This window comes from Euprymna scolopes, chromosome 11, assembly GCF_053919585.1.
Source record: "Euprymna scolopes isolate OS-2025 chromosome 11, ASM5391958v1, whole genome shotgun sequence".
Classification (NCBI taxonomy): domain Eukaryota; kingdom Metazoa; phylum Mollusca; class Cephalopoda; order Sepiida; family Sepiolidae; genus Euprymna; species Euprymna scolopes.
Genome location: NC_136492.1, coordinates 2,770,001 through 2,784,316, shown reverse-complemented (window position 1 = coordinate 2,784,316; position 14,316 = coordinate 2,770,001). Strand labels below are relative to the sequence as shown.

The following is a 14,316-nucleotide window of genomic DNA, read 5'->3' as shown; positions in this document are numbered from 1 at the left end:
TATATCCAATATTTTTGTGGACAATATTTTTTTATATCCAATATTTTTGTGGACAATATTTTTTTATATCCAATATTTTTTTATATCCAATATTTTTGTGGACAATATTTTTTTATATCCAATATTTTTGTGGACAATATTTTTTTATATCCAATATTTTTGTGGACAATATTTTTTTATATCCAATATTTTTATATCCAATATTTTTGTGGACAATATTTTTTTATATCCAATATTTTTGTGGACAATATTTTTTTATATCCAATATTTTTGTGGACAATATTTTTTTATATCCAATATTTTTATATCCAATATTTTTGTGGACAATATTTTTTTATATCCAATATTTTTGTGGACAATATTTTTTTATATCCAATATTTTTGTGGACAATATTTTTTTATATCCAATATTTTTTTATATCCAATATTTTTGTGGACAATATTTTTTTATATCCAATATTTTTGTGGACAATATTTTTTTATATCCAATATTTTTGTGGACAATATTTTTTTATATCCAATATTTTTGTGGACAATATTTTTTTATATCCAATATTTTTATATCCAATATTTTTGTGGACAATATTTTTTTATATCCAATATTTTTGTGGACAATATTTTTTTATATCCAATATTTTTGTGGACAATATTTTTTTATATCCAATATTTTTATATCCAATATTTTTGTGGACAATATTTTTTTATATCCAATATTTTTGTGGACAATATTTTTTTATATCCAATATTTTTGTGGACAATATTTTTTTATATCCAATATTTTTATATCCAATATTTTTGTGGACAATATTTTTTTATATCCAATATTTTTGTGGACAATATTTTTTTATATCCAATATTTTTGTGGACAATATTTTTTTATATCCAATATTTTTTTATATCCAATATTTTTGTGGACAATATTTTTTTATATCCAATATTTTTGTGGACAATATTTTTTTATATCCAATATTTTTGTGGACAATATTTTTTTATATCCAATATTTTTGTGGACAATATTTTTTTATATCCAATATTTTTGTGGACAATATTTTTTATATCCAATATTTTTTTATATCCAATATTTTTATATATCCAATATTTTTATATATCCAATATTTTTATATCCAATATTTTTATATATCCAATATTTTTATATATCCAATATTTTTATATATCCAATATTTTTTATATCCAATATTTTTTTATATCCAATATTTTTTTATATCCAATATTTTTTTATATCCAATATTTTTTTATATCCAATATTTTTTATATCCAATATTTTTTATATATCCAATATTTTTTTTATATCCAATATTTTTTTATATCCAATATTTTTTATATCCAATATTTTTATGTCCAAGCATTTTTTTCTTCCTTCAAGTTTCTTGGAAATTAGACTGATTTTTCTTTTTTCTTTTTATTTTTTCAGACTTTTATCCTCATCTTCATAATTGTTTCACCAACTTCTGGCCTGCTTTAGGATTGAAACTGCTTTCTTCAGACAATGTTCACCTGGAACCATAAAGACTCAACGCCTTTATCGACTGCAATGGATAGCGGCATTAATTCTCTATGGATGAGCATTGTCTGAATATTGTGGTTTCAATACTACCCAAAGAAGGCCAAAGGATGAGCTGGTGAAAATGTGGTGAAACAACAAATATGAAAATGAGGATAACAGTTTGCAAATAAATAAAAAGAATACAAATTACTCAATTTAGCAGCAAAATCACACCCCTTCACTTTCGAAGCTCCTAAATGCCAAAAAGCTTTCTACTCTAATAGATTCTTCCCTGGAACAGCTAGATTTTGGAATTCCCTTTCTGCTATGTGCTTCCCTGACTGTACTGATATGCAGAAGTTTAAATGTAACGTAAACTAACATCTTGTTAATCTTTCCTCGGCATCGTCCCAAATAGTAGCCCTTTACGTACAAGTGGCAATATGCCATGTTTGGGATGAACGTGAGTAAAAAACTCATCTCGAAGGATTCCAATAAAAAAAATAAATAAATGACAGATTTTGGTGAAGATTTTTTATATTAATTTTCAGATTTGTATGAGAGTTTCTGGCTTTAAAATCAATGCCTTATGTATCGTGTCTGGTGGAAAGAGAATAACAACAAAGATTAAGTTAAAACTGTATTAATACCGATTGCATGAAAATAATTTCGTTTTGTAGACGTGAATATCTTGAAATGAGACGTGATTTCAAATATTTTCTGTAGACGTGAATATCTTGAAATGAGACATTATTTCAAATATTTTCTGTAGACGTAAATATTTGAAAATGAGACGTTATTTCAAATATTTTTTGTAGACGTAAATATCTTGAAATGAGAGGTTATTTACAATATTTTCTGTAGACGTGAATATCTTGAAATGAGACATTATTTCAAATATTTTCTATAGACGTAAATTTTTTCTGTAGACGTAAATACCTTGAAATGAGACGTTATTTCAAATATTTTCTGTAGACGTGAATATCTTGAAATGAGACGTTATTTCAAATATTTTCTGTAGACGTGAATATCTTGAAATGAGACGTTATTTCAAATATTTTCTGTAGACGTGAATATCTTGAAATGAGACGTTATTTCAAATATTTTCTATAGACGTAAATATTTTCTGTAGGCATAAATATTTTGAAATGGGACGTTATTTCAAATATTTTTTGTAGACGTAAATATCTTGAAATGAGACGTTATTTCAAATATTTTCTGTAGACGTGAATATCTTGAAATGAGACGTTATTTCAAATATTTTCTAGAGACGTAAATATTTTTTGTAGGCATAAATATTTTGAAATGAGACATTATTTCAAATATTTTTTGTAGACGTAAATATCTTGAAATGAGACGTTATTTCAATATTTTGTTTTAGATGCATTTAATTGCAGTTATTTTTTATGTAAGATCAGATATGCAAAATAAATCGATGTTCTTGTCGCTTGAAATTCTGCTGTCTTATGTGTTGCGTTTACAGCGGAAGAAAGAGTGACGTCACAAGAACAAACGAAATCAACACAAACCCAGAAACGTTTGAATCTAAACAAATGGTCAAACGGGTTGTGTAATCTGTGTTGTTGGCTATGCAGACGTGTCGTTCCGCCAGCCAACACTTATGTTATTCTCAGAATTAAACAAAATTTGTTCACCTGCATTGTCTTGCACCAATATGTTGCATTGATTTCCTTTTTTATTTTACTTTAGAAGTCTAAATATTTACTTATCAAGGCCCGAAGGCCACTCAAGGATAAGGCTCAACAAGAACTTGTTTACATTAGATTTGAAGGCTACCATGTTGTATTCAGCCAGGAAGCATGCCAGCAGAACAGTGTTTCACAGGTGGCCAATTCTAGGAAAGAAGCTTTGTTCATAGAATTAGATTTACGCACAGTTAAAGAGTGGGGTAAATAGTATATTGTGGTTGTAGCTAGTCAAGTGTTTTCGTGAAAGTTTGGCAAGGGTGGGGAACCATAGATTGGAGTTCAGTCCTGTTCTAGTAATAGTCAGTTAATGTACTTCCTAACTTTTGGCATAGCGCTACCGGAAGCGGTGATAAGGTAAATCAATTCCTCTGCCTTTTTCTTCTCACACCTTTATTTCCTCTGTGGATGTAATTTTTTTTTATGTTTTTCCGATCCATCTTTTTATTTTTCATTTAAATGGTTGAAAAGTTTTTCAGTCTTATTTTAATTAAGAATTATTGAAATTAGTTTTACGTTTTTTAAAGATTTATTGAAAACACTTTAAAAATTTTTTTAAGCAATGAACAATTTAATAAACACTGGTTGTATTATTTTTATCTGTATATTTTTATTGTATATTTTTCAATAATGTCCTTTGCTTATAGTTTATTTCAATAAATCGCTTCACAATAGAAAAACAAAAAAAGTGAAGGAACTGATTTGCCTTGTCACAGCTTCCGGTAGCAGACACACAAGTTGGGAAGCACATTAGCTGACTATAACCCCTGTTCTCAGTCAGAGGAAGAGATATCCTTCTCAAATGAGACCAATTTTATTTTTGTCTTATTCAATGCTCCTTTTATGGATTGAGATGGCTCTGCAAGAATTACTGTCATCCATCCCAAAATTGCATGAGTTTGCCCCATTATTCATTTGCAGACAAATGTATGCATGGAATATACCTCCCATGCATACATTTGTCTTTCGGTGCTAGCCATTACAAAGCCATTTCTTGTATTTTATTTTTTTGCAAGGTCGATCCATGATCAACAGATACTGATGTAGTTATCTCCCTTTGAAAAAATATTTGAATTTACATCTTTACAAACTGATTGAGAAGGCAGTGATTGTTTTATATTAAAGTTGTATGTGAAAGTGATTGATATAAAGTGATTATATAAAGTTTAATATTGAATTTTTTTTTGTATCTTTTACAATTAACTTGTTCAGGTTGTTTACAGGTAATCGCTTAATAAAGTAGTAAATTGTTTGTTTTTGCGGGGGGGGGGGGGCAATTTTAGTATTTTATTTTATGAGCAATTTATCCATTTTATGAGCAATTTATCCATTTTATAAGCATTGTTGATTTAAAGTTGATTACAATGAGTAATATCTTACCTGCGTACAACAGCTTGCATGAATTCATCAATAAAGTCATCGTATCTCTGACCAGTGACACGTGGCATATTCATGCCGATGTACAACGGATCATTACGGATTTTCTGCAATAAGGACAGATCAGGGAGATTAAAAAAAAAAAAAAAAATTGAATAGTCAATTAACGTATTTCCTAACTTCCAGCATGCCTGCTACCAGAAGCGTTGACAAAGCAAGTCAGTTCCTTCACTTATATTGTTCTTCAGTATTTTCTATTGTGAAGCAATTTATTGAAATGAAATATTAGAAAAAGACATTTTTGAAATGTCTACAATGAAAATTAACAAAACTATAAAAAAATTAACAAAACTATAAAAAAATTAACAAAACTATAAAAAAAATTAACAAAATTATAAAAAAAATTAACAAAATTATAAAAAAAATTAACAAAATTATAAAAAAAATTAACAAAATTATAAAAAACTTAACAAAATTATAAAAAACTTAACAAAATTATAAAAAACTTAACAAAATTATAAAAAACTTAACAAAATTATAAAAAAATTAAAATAAAAAAATTAAAATAAAAAAATTAAAATAAAAAAATTAAAATAAAAAAATTAAAATAAAAAAATTAAAATAAAAAAATTAAAATTATAAAAAAATTAAAATTATAAAAAAATTAACAAAATTATAAAAAAATTAACAAAATTATAAAAAAATTAACAAAATTATAAAAAAATTAACAAAATTATAAAAAAATTAACAAAATTATAAAAAAATTAACAAAATTATAAAAAAATTAAAATTATAAAAAATTAACAAAATTATAAAAAAATTAACAAAATTATAAAACGATAAAAATAACACGATTAGTCTTTATTTGCACTTTTTATAAAAAAAAAATTAAGTTTTTATTTTATTTGAAATTTTATAATAAAAATATACTTATGAAATTATAAAAATAAAAATTTTTTCGTGTGCATTTTAAAAATAAAAGCTTTTTTATTTGAATTTATGTAATAAATATGTTTAAAAAAGTATAATTGTTAATTTTTATATTTTCTAATGATGTGTTTTTCTTATATCTTCTATCAATGAATCGCTTCACAATTGAAAAACTGAAGAACAGTAAAAGTGAAGGAACTTCCGGTAGCAGCCACGCTGGAAGTTAGGAAGTAAGTTAGCTGACTATAAGCTTGAATAATAGAACAAAAAATATCTTGTTCCGTAAATTAAAATTTCTTCTGATGACATTTTCTTCTGAACATTCAACAATTTTGTTGTCAGAAATTACATAAAGCAGATTTTGTACGGAGTTTCTTGCAATGAAAAAAAAAAAAAAAAAAAACTTACCTCGTTATTTGTTCCAACATCTAATAAAATTGGGAGACATTTGCTTGGATGGATTCCACCAAGTGCAGTGTACAACGAGAGTTTGCCAACCGGAATACCCATACCATAGGCACCAAGGTCACCAAGTCCAAGGATACGTTCTCCGTCTGTCACAACAATTGCCTGAGAAAATTTAAATAAATTAATTTTTTTTTTTTGAGAGAAAAAAAAAAAACAAACTTTTAATGATTTTTACAATTGTATAGGGTTAAACGATAAAGTTTGTCATCCTAAAGAAAACAACATTACAGTTTTATTTCAAAACTTTTATTAAAAAAAAATCAATTCAAGTAACTTCATTATGTAGTAGAGCTGACATCTATTCAATGTAACCTCCTTCAGCCTCAATCACCGCCTTGATACGGGTCCGCAATTAGGAGCATGCTTTTTCCACAAGCGCCGACAGGAGCTCAGCGAATACTTGGCAAATGACGGTGATCAGGCTGGCTTTGGTGTTGTGGGAGGTCATGTTAGTGATGTTTTTTTTTTTGTTTTTTTTACATAAACATCACCACTTATCAAGGCCTATAGGCCACTCAAGGATAAGGGTTAAAGAGTGTAGAGTAGTCAAAAGGACAATATAGTAATCGATAGTAATGGAAGTTCGGTAAATTTGTTAACTTAAGTGGAACGGCTCATCATAAATTTGTTCACGTTGGACTTGAAGACAACCATATTATAGAAAGCCGGAAAGCAGGAAAACGGAAGACAATTCCACAGGCGTGCAGTTCTAAGAAAGAAGCTTTGATCATGGAATCTATGTTTAGGTTTAGGTACAGATAAAGAGTGGGGAAAATTATTGATAATGTTTTCAGCTAGTCTAGTGTTTCTTGTGAAAGTTTGACGAGGGGGGACCATAGATTGAAGCTCAGTCGAACACTTTCCATGAAAATAACGATAAAGCAGAGACAAACTCGCAACATCTCTTCTGTGAGATAGAGGTTGCAGGGAAGAGAAAAGGACATCTCCCACCAGGCCACGACGTATGACCAAACAAAGTAGTCCAGTGTGTTCAGGTCAGAGGAGGAGGGTACGTGAGAGAAGAGTACAAAGTCTTAGCACTCCTTAGGTCTCTTTGGAATTGTAGGCCAGTGCAGAATCCTGCTGCCACACCCAGGGTCTGTTAGCAGCTACCTGATTGCACCAAAGGATCACCACACTCTTAAGCACATCCAGGTACACTTTGGTGTTGACTTTCAAGCTGACTTCAAAGATGTGAGGTGGCATGATGTGGCTTTCACTTGAAACGACACCAAAGCCATAACCGTGGCCGGAAACTTTGTTTTCATCACCGTGGGCACATCCCTGTTATTTGTGGCAATCCAATGATGTATTTTGAGGGCGCTGGCAATGGTCCTGTTGTCAAAACTTGGACCGGTAGAGAGCATGAGTTGTACAGCAGCACATCTCCGATCCTGCTCGTTGAACATTGTGTCACTTTCAAACATGATAGAAGGCTTCTATCGTTCTTGGGATTTGTACACAACTGGCTAACTAGTTAGTGTAGTAGCATGCTGCTATTATGTGTCAACCATAGCCATGTTCAAATCTTTGGAGCTTCTTGTCAAACCCCAAGGCCAAATGGCCCGGCGTAGGGGTAGGTTATGCCCCACGAGAGAAAATTAGGGGTTGAAACAAACATTGTGGATGAGTCAGCTCACTGTGCTCTTCTGTCTGGAAAAAAGGAAGAGTTCAGCAAGCACTCCCTTTTATCATCTTTTGTTGTGTACTCAGTTTGTCTGAGAGATGGCCTCTGATTGGCTAAGCCAGAAAGAAAGTTAAATTATCTGCTTACCACTGATTTCTGGCTGGCAAAAACCATTGGTCTTCACTGGAATCTGGATAGCAATAAGTCGCTGCAAAGTCACAGTGCTCTACACACTGTTCAAATAGAGATATGGTTAGTGTTCTTTCTCAGTTCTTCCATCCTCCTTGATTGTTCATGACTATTTTGTATAATATCAGCTATGGCTCATGCCTTCTTTTTTTTTTTTGGTGGTGGTGGTGGAAGATAGACTCATCTATATATGAATACGATAGCATGTGTGTTATTTTGTGTGTCACACTTACATCTTTCTTCCGATTGACTTATCTAATTGTTATGACCTCCATTCCTTGTAATAAATGATTTTATCAAGAATTCTTCATAAGTTTTGGTTTTGATTATATCTATATATATATAAATTCGCATTCCTGTCTGTTTGTTTGTTCACGAGTTAATTAATATATACAAAAGTCCATTACTTTATCATTCCTATATATATATGATTATTGCAAAATATAAGATTAAAGAGGCGACGTCATTTGCATATTACATTAAGGAAAATCGACTTCATTAAATAGCGGTGTATTAGCTATTGTTTATGTTATAAGGGACATAATTATGGATAGCACCGGATACGAAACGGTGTATAAAAGAGCGTCTTGAATTGTCTTGGAGTCAGTTCAGTGGTACGCACTAGCCCGACCGTCTCGCGTCTTACACTCTCCAAGTGTTGTCAGGATTAACCAAGCTCCCAGGACGAGCGTTCCGCTCACACACGTTAACTTACCTTTTTCCTTTACCTTCATTTACGCGTATATCAACTTCAAGGCGAGCAGCCATTTTGTATTGTGTATTATTTTCGAAGTACGAATAAACCTTTTGTTACGCATTCCACTTGGCGTATTTTGTCATGTTATTATATACCGTCAAAACGGGATATAACAGTTTATAGTGAGAGAATTATTTTAAGTGTTCTATTTAAGTTTATTATTTAAATTTGATTTATATTAATAACATTTAATTTAATTTATTTTTACCGACATCAATTTTTTTTATGAATCGCTTTGAGTTATTTCGCTTGGGTGCAAAGTTTGTTCTTTGTTTTCTTTTTCGGTGGATATTAAAACTAAAAACTTTCAAGCATTATTTTTGGAATTAGTTTAAAATAATTTCCATGATTTCGCAATTAACGTTGTGGTCCAGTGAATTTTTATTTTAAAATAAACAATTCGATTCAACTACGATTCTTTATTTAAAGCAAAAAAAACTTTCATTTATGTTTTTTACCAGTTTTTTTTTCTTCCCATTTTTTTGACATTGTAACAATTCTTTTTCTTTTAATAACACAAATCAGAACTCATCATTCTTATAACATAAACATTCGGTTGACACAAATTCTACTTTGGTATTTTTGAAACTGAATTATTTACAGTTTGTTATCGTTGCAACAGACCGTAAAGACAAATCTTTCTAGACTGAGGGAGCATAAAAGAAATTTGCTTAAACGGGAATATAATCATAAAAAGGTGCTCAATATCCGGAGAATAGCTTCTTTTCGTGTCCCTTTTTTCGGGGGGGGGGGGGGAGTAATGAAAAACTGCTCAATATTATATATATATATATATATATATATATATATATAGCCAGTAGAGTTTAGTTTCCTAGAAGTACATCCAATGAAACAACACGTGTCTACCAAAATAGTGCTCAATGAGTGAACAGAGCATGTATATTAATTTTATCTATACAAACATTAATGGCTACATATGTGCATACATGTTTCTGTAATCACCCACGTTGGGGGATTACGTCTTCAGGCCAAGAACTACCTTCAAAAGTGACATTTCCACCAAATACATTTTTCTACTTCGTTTATCAAGTTAAAAATACAACCTGGGTGGGAGTCAAAAAAACAAAAAACGGTAAAAGGATGAGTGAGGTCTCTGAAGATGATAAACATCTTTTTTCTCTTCCCCTTCCCCCATCTAACCTAACTTTTGGCTTTTTATGACATAGGGTACTTGAGAGTTTAGTTTCCTTGTCTTAGAGTCTGTAAGTTAATAACCTTAGCTATGGTCAACCAAGTACTGACCGGTGCCTTTTAATCTACCTCCACCCACACATACACACAACACACACACATAACACATCCATACACAGACACTGCCAACACACACACACACACACACACACACACATATTAATCAATATATTCAAAAGCGAATCCATGCTGAACACTCTTTGTTTTATTTACTGAAACTAGACAATGATTCTGAAACTACATAGAGGATAAAGTAAAAGTTACATTAAGGTAAATAAAAAAATATAAATGAATAAAAATAAAATACATAAATAAATAAATAAATAAATAAAATAAAAATAAATAAAAAATATAAAATATAATAAAAAATAAAAAAAATAAAAAAAATAAATAAAAAAAAATAAATAAAAAAATAAGAAATAAAAAAATAAATTAAGAATAAAGTAAAATTAAATTTAAACAAATAAACCAACAAAATGTGAATAAATATAAACCCGAAAGTTTTCTAAACCCCACATGTACCTATATGCGTGTATCAATACACTTATAAATGTCTAACATTTATCTACACCCGCGCATATATACACACACACATTACAGACATACAGAGACAAATAATAGTATTTTTCTTTACTTATGCAGCGTGGTAACATCTTCGTATATGCAATATTATGCTACCCGACTACAGACGGGTGTACATATATATACATATATATATACATATATATATATATATATATACATACATATACACACATATACACAAACACACACATACATACATAAATACATACATATACATATATATATATACACATACATACATATAAACACACGCACACAACAGACATACATATACATATCAACACATACATACATATATAACATATATATAAACAACATTCGGACATCCATACATTTTTGTAATCTATATTGTTACAACAATTCTATACGAGGCCGCCTATTCTAATAGTTCAGAAATATACGTGTGTATACATACATCTACATACAATAGACACAGAGACACATCCACATACAAACATACACACCGATACATAGATACAGATATACATATATATATATATATATAAACATACAAACATACATGCATACGTAAAATACACCTATATATCCAAAGTCACACAAATATAGACATATATATATATACATGCAAACATGTACCGTGCCACCAAATGATACATCTAAAGTAGAAACAGACATGAATACACCTACTGTATAAATTCACTTTTTCTATCAAATTCCACATCTCTAGTTATGTTTCATGGCCTCTTCCGCTTGTTACACTTTCTTAAGTTGTAGGTTTTTACCGTAAAGATTGACACTACGTAAAAATTTATATTGAATTCAGTATGAAGTTCATAGGGTTATCCTCATATTTAACAAAGATTCTTTCGATGGTAAGGCATATATACATAAGATGTATCACGACACAATAATAATATATAATAACATATGACAGAAATCAGAGTATTTAGGTTATATAAACCTAGTATATAAGCTTATATATTGTAGTACTTACCTTCATCTTTGCTTATTCACTCTAATACCCTTATTCCTTTCTCTTCCATTTACCCTTCATTCCTTACTTTCTTTCATCTATTTATTTCTTCTATTTTTTTTTTTTTTTTTTTTTTTTTTTTTTTTTTTTTTTTTTTTTTTTATATTAATAAATTATTTTTCCTACCCGGGTCTATAAAGATCATATATCCATACATGCACACACCCAAAAATATCCATATGCATACATTATTACGGGCTTCACTCAAAACGATCTATTACTCATTTAGTTCAAATATACCTTCATACAGGTGCTTATTTCGACTAGTAATAACATAACTGCTCGATGAAGTAGAACATTAAGTGACTTACGTAACCCATATGGGTATGATTATAGTTGCGACCTCACTTATCCTCTTTTTTTGGGGGGGGGGGGGGTTATTTGATGGGGTTAGTTGTACTTATAGCAGTTCCATTATCCCAATTTAGAGTTCCTTAAGTGCATGTATTCTGAAATGTTTGCAGGATATAGCAGTTTCTTGTTTAATATTCAATAATTTTTCTCGGTCTTTAAACCTAGTTATCTCAAGTTTTTCTGATAAGCATAATAGACATGGTGAGTTCAATGAGTGGCAAGTATTGGCCCTTCTAATAATATTCCATTCTATACTAGGTGTTTTATTTTCTCTAACTAATTTCCAGTAATATAACGATAAGGAAGTGTCCTTTTCATATGTTTGATTATTCATCGAGCGTGTATGTCCATAGAATCTATTTTTGAAAGTCATTTGGGTACTCCCTATGTAGAATCTTTCGTCCCTTGGGTTCTCCATCGGGAATATCCTTGCTTGGTATACCACCGATGAGGTCAGACATTCATTTTTTATTGGGCATTCCTCAGGTTTTTTACAGTTACATTTATTCACCGCAGTGTTTGCACTAGTATTCTCCCCTTCTCTATTAGTCGTCTTTAAAATTCTTCCATTATGCTTTTTTATAATCCTTTCCAAATTATCACTACAGCTGTAACTTAATTTTAATGTATTTTTATTAAATATCTTATGTAATATATTATTTGGTGGGAAATGCTTATTAATAAGTTGTAAAAATTTTGCACCAAGTTTTGTTTTCAACATAATGTTAAAGGGGGGTGTGAACCAAATAATTTTCCTACCACGATTTCTAGATCCATTTGTGCTAGTGTTATTTATTTTATATTTTATCTCTATGTCCTTATATCCACTATTTTTAAGTGCTGTATTATAAATAGCTTTGCAATTATTGAAAGTTACTTCATTAGATGAATTGTTACTTATTCTACTTTCAATAGATAACGGTATATGTTTAATAATGGATGGTGGATGGTTAGACTGCGGGTGTATATAAATAGGATTAGCGTTATCCTTCATATATGGTTTATAAGCATTTAAATCCAGATCTAAAGTAACGTCAAGGAAATCAACCTGTTTTAAGTTAGCATTAACTTCTACTTTTAGGCCAAAATTTTTCATGTCCCTATGGATTGCTCTCCTAATTTGATCGCATTTAACACTTGTAGCATTCTTCACTATTATCAGCCCATCATCACGATAATATTATTGATAGAAGGGACATGGGCCTATATCGTGATGATGGGCTGATAATAGTGAAGAATGCTACAAGTGTTAAATGCGATCAAATTAGGAGAGCAATCCATAGGGACATGAAAAATTTTGGCCTAAAAGTAGAAGTTAATGCTAACTTAAAACAGGTTGATTTCCTTGACGTTACTTTGGATCTGGATTTAAATGCTTATAAACCATATATGAAGGATAACGCTAATCCTATTTATATACACCCGCAGTCTAACCATCCACCATCCATTATTAAACATATACCGTTATCTATTGAAAGTAGAATAAGTAACAATTCATCTAATGAAGTAACTTTCAATAATTGCAAAGCTATTTATAATACAGCACTTAAAAATAGTGGATATAAGGACATAGAGATAAAATATAAAATAAATAACACTAGCACAAATGGATCTAGAAATCGTGGTAGGAAAATTATTTGGTTCACACCCCCCTTTAACATTATGTTGAAAACAAAACTTGGTGCAAAATTTTTACAACTTATTAATAAGCATTTCCCACCAAATAATATATTACATAAGATATTTAATAAAAATACATTAAAATTAAGTTACAGCTGTAGTGATAATTTGGAAAGGATTATAAAAAAGCATAATGGAAGAATTTTAAAGACGACTAATAGAGAAGGGGAGAATACTAGTGCAAACACTGCGGTGAATAAATGTAACTGTAAAAAACCTGAGGAATGCCCAATAAAAAATGAATGTCTGACCTCATCGGTGGTATACCAAGCAAGGATATTCCCGATGGAGAACCCAAGGGACGAAAGATTCTACATAGGGAGTACCCAAATGACTTTCAAAAATAGATTCTATGGACATACACGCTCGATGAATAATCAAACATATGAAAAGGACACTTCCTTATCGTTATATTACTGGAAATTAGTTAGAGAAAATAAAACACCTAGTATAGAATGGAATATTATTAGAAGGGCCAATACTTGCCACTCATTGAACTCACCATGTCTATTATGCTTATCAGAAAAACTTGAGATAACTAGGTTTAAAGACCGAGAAAAATTATTGAATATTAAACAAGAAACTGCTATATCCTGCAAACATTTCAGAATACATGCACTTAAGGAACTCTAAATTGGGATAATGGAACTGCTATAAGTACAACTAACCCCATCAAATAACCCCCCCCCCCCCCAAAAAAGAGGATAAGTGAGGTCGCAACTATAATCATACCCATATGGGTTACGTAAGTCACTTAATGTTCTACTTCATCGAGCAGTTATGTTATTACTAGTCGAAATAAGCACCTGTATGAAGGTATATTTGAACTAAATGAGTAATAGATCGTTTTGAGTGAAGCCCGTAATAATGTATGCATATGGATATTTTTGGGTGTGTGCATGTATGGATATATGATCTTTATAGACCCGGGTA

The 14,316-nt window shown here is 30.1% G+C and overlaps 1 protein-coding gene across 5 annotated transcripts in view; it reads right to left on the bottom strand.

Annotated features, from left to right (window-relative positions):
* Positions 1 to 14,316, bottom strand: part of LOC145287724 (NADP-dependent malic enzyme-like) — a 195,380-nt gene that overhangs the window by 25,684 nt on the left and 155,380 nt on the right. For all 5 annotated transcript variants that reach the window (XM_080135477.1, XM_080135480.1, XM_080135476.1 and 2 more), the window contains exons 5-6: positions 5,926 to 6,087; positions 4,591 to 4,694 (exon numbers count right to left, since the gene is read on the bottom strand). In XM_080135477.1, coding sequence (XP_079991603.1) covers positions 4,591 to 4,694; positions 5,926 to 6,087 — 266 coding nt within the window. The remainder of the gene's footprint in view (positions 1 to 4,590; positions 4,695 to 5,925; positions 6,088 to 14,316) is intronic.